The sequence below is a fragment of the Carlito syrichta genome, unplaced genomic scaffold (assembly GCF_000164805.1).
Source record: "Carlito syrichta isolate Samal-C Ts95f unplaced genomic scaffold, Tarsius_syrichta-2.0.1 Scaffold307833, whole genome shotgun sequence".
Classification (NCBI taxonomy): domain Eukaryota; kingdom Metazoa; phylum Chordata; class Mammalia; order Primates; family Tarsiidae; genus Carlito; species Carlito syrichta.
In genome coordinates, this window is record NW_007251929.1 from 273,502 (window position 1) to 292,467 (window position 18,966).

At 34.6% G+C, this 18,966-nt stretch overlaps 1 protein-coding gene across 1 annotated transcript; it reads right to left on the minus strand.

Moving 5' to 3' along the window:
* Window positions 1-16,855: 16,855 nt before the first annotated feature.
* LOC103267040 (olfactory receptor 56B4) lies at window positions 16,856-17,982 on the minus strand. The gene has a single exon (XM_008064646.1). It carries the CDS (start codon window positions 17,909-17,911, stop codon window positions 16,964-16,966), a length of 948 nt encoding a protein of 315 aa, XP_008062837.1. The 5' UTR covers window positions 17,912-17,982; the 3' UTR covers window positions 16,856-16,963.
* Between the last annotated feature and the right edge of the window lie 984 nt (window positions 17,983-18,966).

The window sequence follows — 18,966 nt, forward strand, 5'->3', positions numbered from 1 at the left end:
GGAGTTTTTATATGGAGAACATGGATACAAAGAAAAATATATAGGCATTAGAAAGAAGCTGAGATTTAGCAAGTAAAGTTAGAGAGCAGAGGTATTTATTCTTGGGGATCTTCAGGTAGAGACTAAGTAGTTATAATGGAAACTCTGACCATGCTTTTCTTTTAAACAGTGTCTGTGGTTGGCAAATGATTTCTGACACAATCTGACTCATTTAATCTTTACCATGTAGGTGTTGTTATTCATATGTGAGGAAACATGTTGAATGAATTGTCTAGACAAGAATTGTACATTGAAAACACTAGTGAGTGACTATAGCAAAACTGTTAATTTTTGCATTTAATTCTAGCATTTGCTCTATCAAATTATAACCAATGGGTCCACACCCTTTAGGAATATCATTTGTTTTCTCTTCTGATTATGAAAGTAATGTTAGACATACTTAAAGCTACATTTAAAAATAATCAATTTTATTAATAAAAGACATAAGAAGGGAAATAATTACCAGAAAACTTGTAACCACTTCAAGATTTTTCTGTGGAATAGTTTGGAAGTATAACAGGCATTTATTGCACACATTTAAACTTTTTAAGTCATTTCATGGTTCATTCTTGGCCCTTTAACTTGGTTCTCTTCATTCTTGATTTTGTTCATTCTTGAATTGTTGGAGAACATTTCCAAATAATTGTATCAAAGAGTGTACTTGGTATTATGCTTTGGTAATCCTCAAATACTGATAATTCTTTTTATCACCTTAATTCATGAATAATACTTTGTCTTGTCAAGATGTTATTAATTTAGGGTGTGAGGGTGATCTGGTTGCAGCATCTGACACCCCTTTGATTGCCAGGGTTGATTCAGCTGATCTGGCTGGCTAGGAGGGTGTCCCCTTCCTTCCTCACCACTCCTTGTGTGTTTCTTCTGAAGCTGCACTCTCAGTGGAAGAGGACAACCATCCCTGCTAGAGGAGGACCTTTCTTTGGTCAAGGGGATACAGGTGGCTGAGCTCTCCTGATAGAACCTCCAAATAAGCTCTTAAGGTATTATCGCTTTAGGTATCAATATTATCTTTCCCAAATCTCTGCCTTCGCTTCATTTTGTGGCATGAAGTGCAAGATCAAAGCTATTTTTATTACTACCACTGAGAAGAATAGATGACTGTGCCATTTATTGATTATAAGCATATATTATCATGAAGTTGCTAAAAAATAAAACAATAACACTTTTAGAAAGAAAAATGAAAAAAATAACTTGAAGTCCAAATCTCAGTAACCAAAGGTCTAACATTTAAAGTATTTAATTTTCAGCATTCTTCTTTGCAGTCTTCTAAAACAGTTGATGTTTCATGTAAATAGAATTTTTCACCCCGTGTTTTTTCTTAACATAGTATCTATACATTTTTCAATTCACTAATAAACTCTATCAACATTTAAAATGTTTATAAACATATTTTCTTTGACTATTAAATGTTATCAAATGGTTTTATAGCATTTTCCCCAATTTTTGTTTGGTTTTATGTGCTGCAAATACATATGTGTATTTTACCTTTGGAAATCATATACTATTTTCCTTTTATACTTTTTCTATCTTTTAAGTTTAAAATAGGACTCTTTAAGCAAGAATTTGTAGATAGTCTCATGGAAGTTTGTGTACTTCCTAAAGTTATGTTGAAACATTTTTTTTATATTCACATCTTTCTGGAAGAGGATCTGTTTAGCTTTCACTAAATTCTTAAAACATTCCATTATCCAAATAAGACACAACTGTAGAATATAATTCTTTGTTAAAATTTGACCAATTTTCACTTCCTTATGGTTTCTAATTTTTTTTAGTTAGAGTCTCACTCTGTCACCCAGACTGGAGTGCAGTGGCCGCTCCCGGCTACCGCAACCTCGACCCACTGGGCTCCGGAGATCCTTCCGCCTCAGCCTTCCAAGTAGCCGGAATTACAGGCATGCGCTACCACGCCCGGCTGATTTTTTTTTGTTGTTGGTTTATTGTAGAGATGAGGTCTCGCTGCCCAGGCGGGTCTCGAACCCGCGGGCTCAGGCAATCCACTCACCTCAGCCTCCCAAAGGTGCGGGATTACAGGCTGAACCACCGAGCCCGGCGGTTTCTAATTTTTAATGGTTGACTTTTTGGTTTTGTGGCACAATCTATTTACATGGAATTAATTTTGCTGTTAGTGAGAGATATGTAAATAAATAGATTTCAAGTAACTAAAAATGGTTACTCCACCTCCCACCAAGAGACTATTATGCCTTATTTGACACATAGTATATTTTTTAATATATAAAATTCAATTTCTGGAAATTTATTGTTTCTATTTTTTTCTGGTCATTTTTGTGTTAATATCAAACCAAGTTAAACAAATTAGCTTTATAGTAAATTTAATACACAGTAGGACTATTTTCCTCTTATTGTTCTCTTCAACTTTAAAACATTTTATTGCATTTATTCTCCAGACAAACTTTAGAATTCCTGTTGAGTTCTAAAATAACATGGTTTTGATTTGGAGTATGTTAAACCTGAAGATTAATTTTGAAAAAAAAGGTTGACATCTTTATATTATCAAGTCTTCTGTGTCATAAATATATATCCTCTCTGCCTTTCCTTAAAAAATTAAAAATCTCATTAAAATTTGATCTGGAATGTTTGCATTATCATTAATATTTTTGAATGTTTTTAGTGAGTATGTTTTTCTGCATTATGTATTGCCTTGTATATTTCTGGCATATAGAAATCCATTGAATTTATCTTTGTTAGTGTTATTATATTAATTTTTTATTTTCCCCTGCATTTACCAACTTGCATTTACTCTCTTTGTTAAATGTATGCCACTTTAAAATTTTTTTTTTTTTGTATATCAACCATTTTGTCTTTATTATTGCTAGTAAACACCTTATCTTTATTATTGTATAGATTGCAATTGCATTTGTTTTGTTATTTTGTCTTTTATATATTGCCAATTCTTAAAATTTTCTCATTGATTTTCAAAATAACTTTCTTAAAAGATTGTTTGCAAACAATATTTCCTTCATTACAAATATTGATATCTCTTAATTTTTGTTTCAAGTCTCAATGAAATGGTTGGAAATGTATGATTAATGTAAAATAATTATGGTGGCAAACGTCTCGACTTTTTGGTTGAATTTAATGGGCAATTCAGTTGAAATTTACATTAAATGTCTTTTGTTATTGAACTTACATGTCCTGTATAACATACAATAAAATAGTCTGTTTGGAATTACTTTTTGGTCTGCTAACTTTGCATATAGGATTTATTATTCTAGATCCCTTGAGTTATCATTGATTCACCAATCATCTTAGCATTCAACCTCATCTCTCTCCTATTTCATTATCACAGAACTTAGTCCTTACAAGATGAGATTAATATTCGAATTGGCACTTCTATGGGTAGAACTACGCTGTTATCAACTTCTAGTAATCGAAGTTCTCCTGGTTTGAGGTCTGTTGTAGGGACTATATAGGAGTCAAAATTCAGATCTTCATAGTCTGTGTATTCATAACTTCAATACACTCCTTACAAGAGTGACGAGCCTGAGAGAAGGAAGGCACTGAAGGTAAAGAATCAAACAAGGAAAGTTGGCCAAGGAAGTTAAAGACAAACCATGTAATCACATTCAGAAATTAGGAATCACGTCTATTCCCTTCTCAAATTCAGGCCTTTTGACTAAGTTTACTTACTACTTCTGGAGAGGCTATGAAGGGGCTCTTCTGTAACTGCTTCTACTTTTCTGGCCACACCTACCCGTGTTCATTCAGGCTTTTGTTGTTCAGAACAGATCCCTGTCTTTGCTTGACAAAACTAGAGTCTGTGGTGGTTTGAGTATAAATCAGATCATAGAGACGCCTGGTCCTGGGTGTGCTACTCTCTAGGCCCTCCCTACTCAATTGACATCCTCGAGGGCCTGAAGCTTTTAATATTGCAATGGGAATAGGACCCATGTCCTATTTTAACTTTGGGGTTAGCCAAGTAATTTCTGGGAGCATACTACTTCAGCCCTAGTCCCAGGGGAAGCTTGCCAAACAGACAGTTTCTCACTCTAGGATGCTCAGGCATTGTTTCACCCCTGTCTGATGAATAGTGTCCTTCATTACAGGAAGGTTCTGAAGTTTCTCCATGCCAAATATATCTTTACTTCACATTCCTTCCAGAGCTTGCTTCTAGCTACTTCCTGCTTCACAAACCTTATGAGTAACCTCTTTATTTTGTTTACTCTTTTCACCTCCTGGATAATTTTTATGTCGCTGCAATTTACTTTTGTCTCAACATCACATAAATTACTCTTGCTAATGACCATAAATTCCAAAAATAATGGATATATTTTAGAACTTATCCTTACTAGAATTCTCTTCAGTATTTGTTCATGTTGATCAGTTCCTTCTGTTAAAATCACTTGCATCTCTTGTCATTCATGACATCAAATTTAGTGTTAATTAAACTGAAACAAAAGAGTGATAAAATTATCTTTCTTGATAAAAATGCCAGTCTGCCCTGGGAAAAACTGTTCTCTGTGATAGTTTTTACTGAGCAGTTTACCCAAAGAAAAGACAAATCTGATTAGTGGGTTTCTTCATAGCATTAGAGGAATTAAAAGATAACACGAGACTGGGATAAAATTAGACCCATTCTTGACTCACAGACAATGAACTGGTGATAGGGTCCGAAATGAACTTCGAATAATAACAGGAACCGCAGTATGGCATGTTATATTATGAAAAACTTTATGAGCTTGGAAAGGGAGAATTTATAAAAGAGCATGTTGGTGTCCATCAGAAAACCATTCTTCTGAATTCATAATTCAGAAGAATTATGGATTAGAATCCATAAGGAATAGAATCAATAAGTGAATGCTTCCTGGAGTCTTTTGGGATTTCTGAGATAAGTGGTCATGAGGATATATTCTAGTGATACTATGATGGGAAGTAAGTAAATAGAGAAATAGACAGACAGATATTTAGGCCTAATCCCCTGAATCCCTCTGAAGCTCAATTGTTCTGTTTGTCAACAGTGACAATGAGATACTTAAGGTCACTATGGGATATTATTTAAACTTACATATAGCTAGCAAGTGAATTTTATTGTATCTAGGAGGTTACTGATTGTTCTTGACTGGGATAACCACATATTTTGGATTTCAATTTGCATACATGGTAATGAAGAAAATACTTCAAATACCATCAAAGGATTAGAACAGAAAATATCTTAATTTGGACTCTCTGTTTATATATTTTCATATCAAAGGGCTCATTTTACTGCCTTATTCCACAAAACTAACAGAAAAAAGGGGGTTAATCTATTAGTTGAAATGATTGAGTCCAATTACCAAGAGGAAATTATTCCGCTTCCATAAAATGGAGGCAAGTAGACCCTGTTGGAGGCCCAGGGGATTCTCTGAGGTGCCTGTTAATAATTCCATGTCCAACAGTAAAAGTTAATGGAACCACCAAAACAAGATAGAGTGACTGGAGATTCAGACCCTTAGGGAATGAAGGTTTTGGTCACTCAAGCAGGTTCTGGCAGAGGTGGGGGAAATATGGTAGATAACATTTGTGGCTTTGAGACCAATTATAGAAATAACTGTAGTAATTTTGAATATTTTTATTTGCTTTTTATATGTATGCTTTTATTTCCATATGTTAGTCAGTCCACGTTAGTCTTCTAGTCTTCTCTCTCCTGTCCATTTTTATTTTATATACAAGTTATTGGAAGTTAACTTTACAATTTAGTCTTTAGGCAACAGAATATTCAATGGGACTCTGAATTTGAATCATAATTAACATATTCAGCAATGCATACAATGACACTTGGGGCTGTGCCTCTTGTTACTTTGGGGACAGTGTGTGAATTCCTTTACTTCTAAGAAGTATCAAGTTGTTTTTTGTTGCATGGGATTTTAAATGTGTGTAAAAGGGTGCATATGGAAGCTGAGTAGTTAAGGGTATAAACTGTGTGGGTAATTGATTTAGTGCATCTCAACTACAAATTCATCCTTTCTACCTGCTCTATGAAAATAGATATGAGCCCTTTAAATATTACTCTCTTGCCAACTGGCTTCATGCTAACCTTTGCTAGTAGAGTGCACTGGAGAGTTATTGTAGGAAGAACATTTTCTTTTTCCAGTGGAAGTAAAATTCACAAAACATGAAATTCACATTTTAACCATTTTAAAGTATTCACTTTAGTGGATTCCAGTACATTTTACAACACTGTGCAACCATAACCCCTAATTCTAGTATATTTCCATCACTCATAAATAAACTTTAATAGATGTGTATGTTGGCACATGTCTGTAATCCCAGCACTTTGGGAGCCGGAGGTGAGAGGATTGCGTGAGTCCAAGGGTTCGAGACTAGGCTGGGCAACTTGGTGAGACCTCGTCTCTACGATAAATAAAAAAAATTTGCCGGGCATGTTGGCGCACACCTGTGGTCCAAGATACTTGGAAAGCCAAGGCAGAAGGATCACCTAAGCTCAGCAGATCGAGGCTATGGTGGCCATAAGCGTGCCACTGCACTCCAGCCTGGGCGACAGAGTGAGACACTGACTCAAAAAAAAAAAAAAAAAAAAGAAAGAAAGAAAGAAAAAGAAAAGAAAAAAAAAGAAACTGTATTTAACAGTCATTCTGCAATTTCTCTTTCCTCCAGCCCCTGTAAACCACTAATCTGCTTTCTGTCTCAATGTATTTGCATATTTTGGACATTTAAGATGAATAGAGTCATATAATATGTGGCTTTTTCTTTCTGTCTTATTTCACTTAACATAATGTTTTTCAGGTTCATCCATGTTGTAGCACACATCAATACACCATTTCTTCCTTTATTTATTTAAAAACAAAGTTTATTGTGTATATTGGAGGCTTACAGATTTCTGAATAATACTTCATTGTATGAATATACCCAATTTTGTTTATGCATTCATTGATTGCTGGACATTTGGATTATTTTCATCTTTTTGCTATTATGGATAACACAACTTTGAACCTTTATGTACAAATTTTTGTGTGCTGATATTTTTCAAATCTTTTAGGTATACACTTAGGAGTGGAATTGCTGGCTTATGCAATGACTCTATATTTAGTCATTTGAGGAACTGAAAGACTGTTTTTCAAAGCAGCTACATATTTAACAATGCCACCAGCAGTGTTTAAGAGTTCAGAAATATACTTAATTAAAAATTAAGAGCTTTAATTGCTTATCTTTACTGGCATTTGTTATTAATCTTTTTATTTTTTTGAGTCAGGATCTCACTCTGTCACCCAGACTGGAGTTGCAGTGGCACCATCATGGTTTACCGCAACCTGTGCCTTCTGGGCCCAGGTGATCCATGTGTCTTAGCCTCCTGAGTAGCTGGGATTGGCAAATGCCATAATGCCTGGCTAATTTTTTGTAGAAATGAGGTCTCACTATGTTGTCTAGGCTGCTCTTTAACTCCTGGCCTCAAGCAATCCTCTAGTCTTGGCTTCCCAAAGAACTAGGATTACAGATGTGAGCCACTGTGCCTGGCTTGTTATTATCTATTTTTTAGTTATAGACATCCTAAAAGATATTAAGTGGTATCTCATTGTAATTTTGAGTTGCATTTCCTTGATGACTAAATGTGTTGAACATGTTTTTGTGTGCTTATTGAGTAATTGCATATATATTTTGGAGAAATGTTTACTCACTTTTTTGCTCATTTAAAATTGGGCTTACTTATTTGTTTCATTTGGTTGTTTGTCTTTTTATTATTGATTTGTAAGTGTTCTCTCTCTCTATATATAATGTATAAATATTCTAGATACAAATTTCTTATCAGATATATGATTTGCAGAAATTTTTCTTCTCCTCTGTGTTGTTGTCTTTCTTGATGATGCCCTTAGAAGCACAACATTTTAAATTTTGATGAAGCCAAATTTATCTGTTTTTTCTTCATCTTGTGCTTCTGGTGTCGTATCTAGGAAGGCTTTGGCTAACTCAAGGTCATGAAGATTTACTCCTACATTTTCTTTTAAAAGTTTGATAGCTTTAGTTTCAATATTTAAGTCCATGACCCATATAGAATTAATTTTTATATATGGTTTGAGGAAGGGCTCAGCTTTATTTTTTGGCTGGGAATATTCAGTGTTTCCTGTAACATTTGCTGAAAAAACTTTTCTATCCTTGTCAAATGATCTTGGCATCATTGTTGCAAGTCAGTTGACCACAGATGTATGGGTATATTCTGGACTCTTAATTATATTCCCTTTAACTTGTCTATTTTTATGTCAGTCTTACATTATTTAGATGACCATTGCTACAAATTCAAAATTTACTACAAATTTTGAAATTGGGAAGTGTGTCCTCTAATTGTGTTCTTCTTTTTCAAGTTTGTTTTGTCTATTTAAAGTCTCTTGCAATTTTACATAAATTTTAGGATTGACCTGCCTGTTTCTGCAAAAATGGCAGTCGATGTGTTGATAGGGATTGAATTGAATTTACAGAAATTTGGGGGGTATTGCCATCAGAACCATATTAATTCTCCCAGTCACGAATGCAGATGTTTTTCCATTTTTTTTAGGTCTTAATTTCTTTGAGAAATGTTTTGAAGTTTTCCCTGCACATGTCTTACATCTCCTTGGTTAAATGCACTCCTACATTTTTGTATTGCTGATGCTATTATAAATGGAATTGTTTTCTTAATTTAATTTTTAAATTTTTTCTTGCTAGTGTGTAGAAGTTATCACTGATTTTGCATGTTAGTGTTATATCTGTACATTGCTTAACTTGTTTATTAGTTCTATTCTTGTGTGTGAATTCTTTAAAGATTTTCTATATGTAAGATTATGTCATGTGTGGGTAAGAATAGTTGTACTTCTTCCTTTATAATTTGCATAATTTTTATTTATTTTTATTGTTTAATTGCCCTGGTCAACCTAGCAAAATTTTGTCAATCTTTTAGAAAAATCAGCTCTTGATCCTCTATTTTTTCTCTGTTCTCTATTTTTTAAAATCTCCACTCTAGCCTTTATTTTGATCTTTGCTTTTGTTTTGAGTATAGTTTTCATTTATTTTTCTAGTTGCTAAAGGTAAAAGATTAGGTTTTGATTTGAGATCTTTTTTCTTCTTAAATGTAGGCATTATAAGTATGTATTTCCCTCAGAGCACTGCTTTTGATGTATCCCATATATTTTGTTATATTGCATTTTCATTTCTGTCAAAGTATTTCATAATTTCCCTTTTGTTTTATATTTTGACCCATTTTTAAAAAAAGTATATTGTTTAATTTTTACATATTTTTCCATTTTCCAGTTTTCCTTCTGTAATTTCTAATTTTATTTAATTTCATTATTTCATATGGTGACATAAGGCACTTTGTATGATTTCAATATTTTAAAATTTATGAAATCTTGTTTATGGCTTGGCAAATGGTCTACCTTGGAGAATGTCCCAAATGCTCTTGAGAAGAATGTGTATTCTGGTGTTGTTGGATAGAGTATTCTATGTATGCCTCTTAGGTCTAGTTGGTTTATAGTTTATTGATATTTTCTATTTCCATATTGATCTTCTATCTAGTTGTTCTATCCACTATTGAAAGTGGGATATTAAAATCTCTGAGCATTACTGTCTAATTCTCCCTTCAATTCTGTAAGTTTTAGCTTTATCTATTTTGAGACTCTGTTGTTTGGTGCATAAATATACATAATTGTTGCAGTTCCTTTCAGTCTTTGTAGATGGGCTCTGTGTGTGTGTTGAAGGGTACCTTCAACATTCAACCAGGCAGCTTACAACTCTACCTTAATCTTTATTTTTTACCCGCACAGAATATGAATATCAGCCAGAGGTGAGAATGAAGGGCCTTCTCAGCTGCTTTCTGAGGAGTATCCAGCCCTGGACATACTTGTTTCACAGAAATACATGAGAGCTTTTCAAAGCCCTTATTCTCTAGGGCATCTCACTCTCCTCGTCTTTCCTTTTAAGATTTTCAGTGTGTCTGTTATTTCCCCAGTTGTCATTCCTTGCCTCTGGTGGCGAGGTTAATACATTTGTCTATAAATGTTTTTTTAAAAAATTTTTTATCAATATTTTTTATTATTGTATTGTGGGGTACAGTTAAGGGCTAGGTATACAAATACGTTTCGCTCAGGCATCCTGTTGATAAGAGGTATTTCCCCATCCCCAGATATAAATGTTTTTGACAAAGGCCCCTAGTTAGCTGCCACTCTACCCTGGAAGAACTTTGAGTTATGTGAAATAAAGGCAAGCTCTTTGTCTCTGTCCTTCAGTGAACCACCAGCCAGGTAAAAACAACCACAAAAGTTCTTTTAGAACAAGGTCCACTCTGCTCCTCTGGCAGCATGAACTCATATGGAGAACATAGACTGCTGTTTTGAAGATCATTACCAAACTGGAGAGGGAGAAGTAGGGCCAGAGTGAGTTGAAATGCCACAAAGGTCTCTTATTGAGATCCAGTTATCTTTTTAATTTTTTAAAAATCAAGGGTTCATCTCAAACCTTTGACTGCAAACTTTTGTCTAGTTTCAATAAAGTTGATTCTGACAATTTGTGCCAGTTTATTTGCTATTTTGGTGGAGGGACAGGCCCTTGGAGTTTCTTAATTCATTATTTTCCCTGAAGTCACTGTGGAGGGTTTTACTTCTTGGTTCTGATGTGTTTGTCTGCCAAGCTTGGCTATTGCATGTATAGCTTCTCCAGTGCCCAGCTCCTGGAGCACACAGCAGGCAGCACCATCCAATGGCCAGCAGCTCCCCCAGTAGCTCCCTGGTGTTGTTTTGTAGCAGATAGTCTCTAGTGAGATGCCTCCTTGCAAACAACCTCACCCAGCACCCTAGAATGCGAATTTCCTGCAAGTTATTGGCACAGCATGAGAGCATTTTCTCTCCACTGTCTGCTCTCTCCATTAAGACCAAGATCTCTTACCAGAGGCCTCTTAGGTAATCTATTTCATCTCTAGTGGCAGTGGCTGTTTCTTACTTCTACTATTCTGATATTCTTTAAAGTTTTCTCTATTTGCTAGTCAATTCCTTGATATTCCAATCCCTTGTTATAGTTAGTAATTATTTATATTAATTTTTAGCTGTTTCAGTTACCATGTTGTTTCTCTGCTGATTAGATCTAAAATAATATATTGGAGAAATGAAGCATACTAGAAGTTACTATAAGCAATGAATTTCATAAATCTTCTTAGTCAAAAAACAATGCATTTTGATAATGTAGTTGTGAATATGAAAAGTTCTAAGATATTTTTGAAATAGAAATGACATACCTTACAAATTAACAATGGCTTGGAACTAAAATTACAAATTATTTCAGTAAAATTCAGTATTCTAGTTATCTATGCTTTTTAACAAACCACTCTAAACTTACTGGCATCAAACAACACTTTTTAAAAATCATGTTAACAGATTCTGTGTGTCAGGAATTCTGTAGGGATGGCTTACTTCTACTCCACAATGTCTGCATCCTCAGCTCAAAAGCCTGTAATAGCTAGAGGTAATCAAATTGTTAGAAGTTGGAATCATTTGAAGGCATCTTCACTCAATGTCTGGCTTCCTGGGCTGGCACAATCCCAAGACTGGGCTACTAGAGTAGCTATCTATACATGGCCTCCTCATGTGACTTGGACTTCTCACTGTATAGCAGATGGATTAATAGGAAAAGCATCCTGGAGAGAGCATCCGCGGAGCAAATATTCCAAAAGACACAAGTCATGTTAAATGACTTTTTTCTGGATTGGACTTCTTTTGGTTAAAAGTAAGTCACTAAGGGTCAGATTCAAGGGGAGGGGAATTAGATTCAACTTTTGATAGTGAATTGTTAATTCTACATTGCAAAAGAGAATGTGAGCTGGGAGATATTATGGCCATCTTTGGAATATGTCAAGCATAGTAAGATGCTTAATGGAGAATAAAAGGGACAAACAATTCTAAAGTTCTTATCTGGAGCCTGGAATTGGAAGGAGAAAATACTGCATAACTATTACATTATTTGGGCATTTTTATAAAGAGGTATAAGTTTGAAAGTGTTCATAAAGTTATGAATACAACAGTCTGTCAAATAGACATTTAATAAAGCTTGCAAATTAATAAACTGGGAGTGTGGGAGATTGTGAAAGAGATCAATTCAGTAAAAGTCAGGAATAGAAAAAAACTACCAGAAACTATAATAAAAATAAATAAGATCGTAGGTGCGAAAATAAACATAGGAATTATGATAAATGTGGGTGACTTAATCCTTCTATTTAATGAGTAAGTTCCTCATATTTGATGAAAAAATAAAGACCCAACTGATGCTGTTTCCAAAAGACAGACTGAAATTAAAATGTCAAAGGAACATGGAAATGAATGAGAAAAGACAAATAGGCAAATGAAAATAAAGTAGTGTGACAGTATTGAAGTCACATAAAGCAAGACATATAGGCAAATATAACACACATGACAAAGAGAAATAGCTCATAAAAATAAAACAGTGCATAATCCTTTTTATACTCATGGCACATAGAGAGGAGAGAGTAATTAACCATACAAATCTTTCTGTTGTGTCAGAATTTTTGCAGAGACTTCAAGATGGATGTCAGGTGTTCATGTACTTTTGAAAGAACTAAAAGACACGTCTATAGAGAAGCTGTTGAGAGTGGCCTACAATCTGGAGTGCTACACATAAACTCATGCTAGGTATTTCTGAATGAATCAATAAATAAAAAAATAAAGACACGAATGAATTAAAGTTTGAAGGCAGTTTTGGGGATGGCTCAGCATCATCATCTACCAGAGTTACCTAAACTGCCTGAGCCTCAATCTTGCTACTTATAAATTTCTATAATCATCCATACTTGTTTCTTTGTAGAAAAGAATTAACAGTAATCTTTTAACAATTTTTTAACTAACAGGACTGCTTCGAAGATCACATGAAACTAGTCTTTCCAACGTGGGAAATTGTTTTGCAAACTGTAAAAACTCTGCAGGTTTAGATGCTGGTATTGCCCTTGATCATCTTTGAGAGTAGGAACTGCAGGAGGTTGGGTTAAGTTAAATCCTCTTTCTGTGATTTTTTTGTCTCTTGCCTCTTATTACTGGATGATCGTTTCTGTTTGAATCAGTGGATATTGTTGAGGAAGGGTGAATGAAGCAACCACTCATTTTGGAGGAAGTTTACCATTTCTTCCTGGGTAAATTTCCAAGCATAACTCTTAGGAGGACCTGCTTCACAACATAGCTTGACTTCCTGTAGCTCTACTATGCTGCCCAGTATCTACTATCCCGGCACGACGAGCTCATGGTTTCTGATGTTTCATCAGTCCCAATTCCAAGAAGTTATTTTCCAAGGTGGACTCATATGCAAACTTTCTGAGGTCATTATTCAGATCATGGACTGATCATGTGATGCTCCCTGAGTGCTTACATCATAAAAGCATTTATTAAGCAACCATTGTGTACAGAGTTCTGTTTTAGGCTCAGAGAAGGTACAAATGAGTGTTTCTTGTATTTAAAAAGTGCGTATTTTTGTTAGGTGAGCAAACAGCCAAAACTCATTTGGATGTAATTAATTGGTTGCTTGGAACTATTTTTCTAGGGCATTTTCTAGGACCTATTTTCTTTTTTTCTTAGCAAGAAAACTTTGCTAAAGTTAGATAAATTTTTCCATATGTATGCCATATTTCAAAGCATATTTAGTTTATCTCTTTGATTGTCAAACTATGCTTGTGACTTACCAAAATATTATTACTATGTTTAACTTGAAGAATTGAAGCATAGGGAGGTTTCATACGTTGTTCAAGTTCACACAGAAATTCTGGGACAGAGCATCTTAGAATCAGACTTTCAAGGACTTGAATCCCAGCTCTCTAACTTAACAGCTGTGCTGTCAGGGGCAAATTCTATAATCCCCAGTTCCTCAGTTCCCTTACCTGCAAATTGAGAATAATATTGCACCTCCCTCAAGGGGTTGTTGTGAGAATTATATATATAATATGTATGTATCATCAAAGTTTCTGGCCTATAAGAAGTACTTGTTAATCATTAACTATTAATTATTAAGTTTTTGTGGTACAAAATGAAACTTTTTGATTATAACTATTACATATGGAAAGCACATAAATTTGTAAGAGTTAAAGCAAACTCAACACAAGTCAATAAATGTGATCCATCACATAAACAGAATTAAAAGCAAAAATTATATGATCAGTTAAATAGATGCAGAAAATATTTGATAAAATTTAACATTCCTTTATGATAAAACTTCTCAGCAAACTAGGCATAGACCATTCCTCAAAATAATAAAAGCTGTATATGACAAGGCCACAGCCAATGTCATTATGAGCGAAGAAAAGTCGAATGCATTCTCCCTTAGAACTGGAACACGGCAAAGCTACCTACTTTCACCACTCCTATTCAACATATTACTGGAAGTCTTAGCCAGAGTAATCAGTCAAGAAAAAGAAATAAAGTACAACCAAACTGGAAAAGAAAAAAAAATCAAACTATCTCTATACTGATGATATAATCTTATACCTAAAGAATTCTAAAGACTCCTCCAAAAGACTTTTGGACTTGATAAATGAATTTGGTAAAGTTTCAGGATAAAAAAATCATTCACACAAATCAACACTGCTATATAACAATAGCTACCAAGCTGAGAATCAAATCAAGAACTCAATTCCATTCACAATAGCAGCCAAAAAACTAAAATACCTAAGAATGTATTTAATCAAGGGACTGAAAGATCTCTACAAGGAGAACTAAAAAACATGTATGAAAAAAACTCTTGAGGACACCAATGGAAAACATTCCTTACTCATGAATTAGAATAATCAACATTGTTAAAATGACTATATTACCCCAATAAACTACAGATTCAATGCAATTCCTACCAAGTTACCAATGTCGTTTTCACAGAATTAGAAAAAACAATCCTAAAATTCATATGGAACCAAAAAGGAGCCAGAATAGCCAAAGCAATCCTAAGCAAAAAGAACAAAGCTGGAAGCATCACATTACCTGAATTCCAGTTATACTCTAAGGCTGTAGTAACCAAAACAGCATGATGCTGGTACAAGAGCAGACACATGGACCAATGACACAGAATAGACGGTTTAGAAAAAAGTCCAAATACTACAACCAGCTGATCTTTTACAAAGCAGGCAAAACCATACACAGGAAAAGGATATCCTATACAGCATATGGTGCTGGAAAAATTGGATAGCTACATGCAGAGAAATAAAACATAATCACTATTTTTCCACCATATATAAAAATTAACTCAAGATAGATTAAAGAATTAAATATTAGACCTGAAACCATAAAAATTCTGGGAGAAAACCTAAGGAAACTCTTCAGGATATTTGGCCTAGGCCAAAACAAATGCAACAAAAACAAAAATAAATAAGTAGAGCTTAACTAAACTAGAAAGTTTAGTTTAGTTTAACTAAACTAGAAAGAAAGTTTAGTTTAGTTCTGCACAGCAAAATAAATAATCAACTGAGAAAATAGACAACCTACAGAATTGGAGAAGATATTCACAAACTATACATCTGACAAAGAACTATTATCCAGAATCTACAAAGAACTCAAAGGAATCAGCAAGAATAAAGCAAATGACCCCCTTAAAAAGTGGGCAAATGACATGAGCAGACATCTCAAAAGAAGATATATCTACCCAAAGGAATAGAGGTCATATACATAAATGACACTTGCACTTGCATGTTCATCACAGTACAATTCACAATTGCAAAGATTAGCCTAAATGCTCATTAACTGATCAACGGCTAATGAAGATGTGACATACATATGCCATGGAATACTATTCAGTCATCTAATAATGAAATACAGAATGAAATAATGTATTTTGTAACAACATAGATGGAATTGAAGTACATCATCCTAAGTGAACTAATGTAAGACCAGAAAACTAAACACCCCATGTTCTCACTTGTAAGTGAGAGCTAAACTAAGGATTTACTAAGGCATAGAGAATGATATAATGGACATTGGAGACTCAGAAGGAGGAGGCTGGGAAGGGGTGGAGGGATGAAAAGTTACCTATTGGGTACAGGTGGGTTGGTGGGTACACTTAAAGCCCAGTCTTCCTCACCACTATACAATGCATCCATGAGGCCAAAAACTACTTATACCCCCTAAAGCTATTGAAATAGAGAGACACAGATGGAGGGAGGGAGGCACGGGGAGAGAAATGAGAGAGAGAGATGGAGAGAGAGAGAGAAAGAGAGAGAGAGAGAGAGAGAGAGAGAGAGAGAGAGAGAGAGAGAGAGAGGAAAGAATATTCTTAAAAACAAAACAGCAAAAAGTAAATTCTTGTAAACATTATTTTTAAAGGCTATGGTTTTTTTGGTGCTTTATTGTAATTTTATGAGAAGTCTAAGAAACATAAAAGTTATATACAATGCTTTATTTATGACACCAAGAGTAAGTTTTGTCCATAAGAATGGTGAAAAACTTGGTCTAATACATGCCACCCAGTTATTCTTCATCCTGTGGTTAAAGGCTGTGCTATTACAATATTACAATGAATTTTTAAATGAACATTTCCTTGTTTGCATTTATACTTTTTTGGGAACATTTTCTAAGAATAGAATTACTGGGAAAAAGAATTGAAGCATTTATAAACATTTTGATAAATTTTGCCAAATTTCTTTTTGGTGTATTTGGGCCAATTTACAGTTTTACCAGCCATGTAAAAGGGTATCAATCTTGGGATGACATGATAGTTAGGAAGACTTCACTTTTCTATTCTTACTTATTTTATAAGTAATAGGAAAATTTATTATAATATTAATACACATATTTTGATTAGTGAGGTTGGCAGTTTTCATGATTTTATTGGCCATTTTCTCCCTAGTGAGTGGTAAATGCAAATTACAACCCAGGTCTATTGAAAGCTAAAACCTCTGTCCTTGCTAACACCTTAATGATTTCCTGCAGTTGGAGTTACTTGGACACATCTTCACTCAGCAGTCACGAAGCAGTCTCTGAAAGGCCAGTCTGAGCTCATGCATTCTGAGTGCATAGACCATGGAGTTGAGTGCAGGGGGGATAACATTGTGTAGAATGTTAAAGAATACAGGGATAAGGGGAATATTTTTCTCTACAAGGTGTGTGACAGACAGCACAATGATCCCTGTATAGAAGAAAAGGATGAGGATGAGGTGGGAGCTACAGGTGCTCAGAGCCTTGGACATTGCTTCTGCTGAGTTCAGCCTTAACACAGAGCGAAGGATTAGAACATAAGAAGAAAACACCAGAGCCATATCACTCCCCAACAGGATCCATGCTAGTATCAGTTGGTAAAATTTGTTCACAGTGATGTCGTCACAAGCCAGGCTGATAACTCCCAAGTTAGAGCAGAGACAGTGCTCAATTTCATTTCTAGAGCAGTAGTGTCTCTGGGAAGCCAGTACAGGAACTGGGATGGTCAACAGTCCATTCCTGAGTACCATGAATCCTGTGGCTTTGATGACAAAATCTTCAGTGACTATGGAGGGGTACTGAAGGGGGTGACAGATGGCTATGTATCTGTCCACTGCCATGCAGAGAAAGAGACTAGACTCCATGGCAAAGAAACAGTGGATGGCATAGATCTGAGCAAAACACTCAGGGAGGCTGATGACTTTGGCATCAAGCCAGAAGATGGCCAGGATCTTGGGCATGACGGTGGTGGCCAGGCCAATGTCCACCACTGCCAATACGCCCAGTAAATGATACATGGGCTCATGTAGCATGGGATCATGTTGAATGGTGATCATGATGAGAAGATTGGCACCAAGAGCTAAGAGGTAGAGCAGAGCCAGGGGCAGGGAGAGCCAGTGCTGCCACTCATGAATGCCTGGGAGCCCCATCAGCATGAACTGGGAAACCCGGAGGCTGGAATTGTTGGTAATAGTGGTGGAAATATCCATTGCACAGATGTCCCAGTGTCAGTGTTCATCTGTAAAACTGAAATAGGAAAACATTGTGTTTAAAAGTTCAGCTGGGGTCCTGATAAGAGCTCCTTAACAGTGACCCAGCTCCTTTTATTCATAAATAACCTTCAACTTTTTTTTGCTTCTGGGAATATTCCACAAAGAAGCAAATAGAAAGCTAAAACACATTTTAAATAGAAAAGCTGAAATAACTATTTGCTATAATCACTTGTAAGTCTAATAAGCATGTCCAAATATAGCAACAATAATACTATTATTCACAGATAACAAATATTAATATTTAGCTTACTTTCATTTTTCTGTCTTATTTTTAAACAGTTTACATCATTATACAGAGATAGCTTTATATCTTGCTTTTGTCTTTTAGAAGTATGTTCCAAGGCATAATATAAGCACTCATTAAAAAATTATTTTATGGATGAGTAAATGATCCCCAAATTTTTCTATATAATTAAAATGCATAAAGTTAATTTTAATGAATACTTCAAATTTTTGTATTTGGCTATACCATAATTTACTAATCAGTATTTTATCTTTAAGATTATTTTCTCTGAGTAGAATTTCAAAAGTGATACAAAACTGATGCATACACGGGTCTAATTATCTCAAAATTTTATTTTTGATAGAATTTTTATTTTATTTTAAGATATAATATGTACTTATGGCAAAAATTAAAATAAAAAATTTAAACAATAAGAAGTAAGACTCTCATTCTTGGGCCTCTTCTTGGGAATTCTAAAGATAGTCTATACATGGGTAAGAATATATATATATACAGTTATTTCCATAAAATACAAAAACAAATGTTAGTATGTTAATAATTTCCTTCTCTTTCCTTTCATTTTCTTTTTAACTTAATATTTTGGAGACCATATCACCATATGTATATGCCTCCTTGTTGTTAAGTTGTGTCATTTTCTACCACCTGGCTGTTACATAATTTTTGAGAATTTTTTTGTATTTATAGTTGATAGATCATCATTGTATATATTTTGAGGGTACAAGTTATAGTTCGATACATGTATACAATG

Excerpts from the sequence above, each read along its gene's own strand:
- LOC103267040 (XM_008064646.1), bottom strand. The coding sequence starts at position 17,911 with ATGGATATTTCCACCACTATTACCAACAATTCCAGCCTCCGGGTTTCC.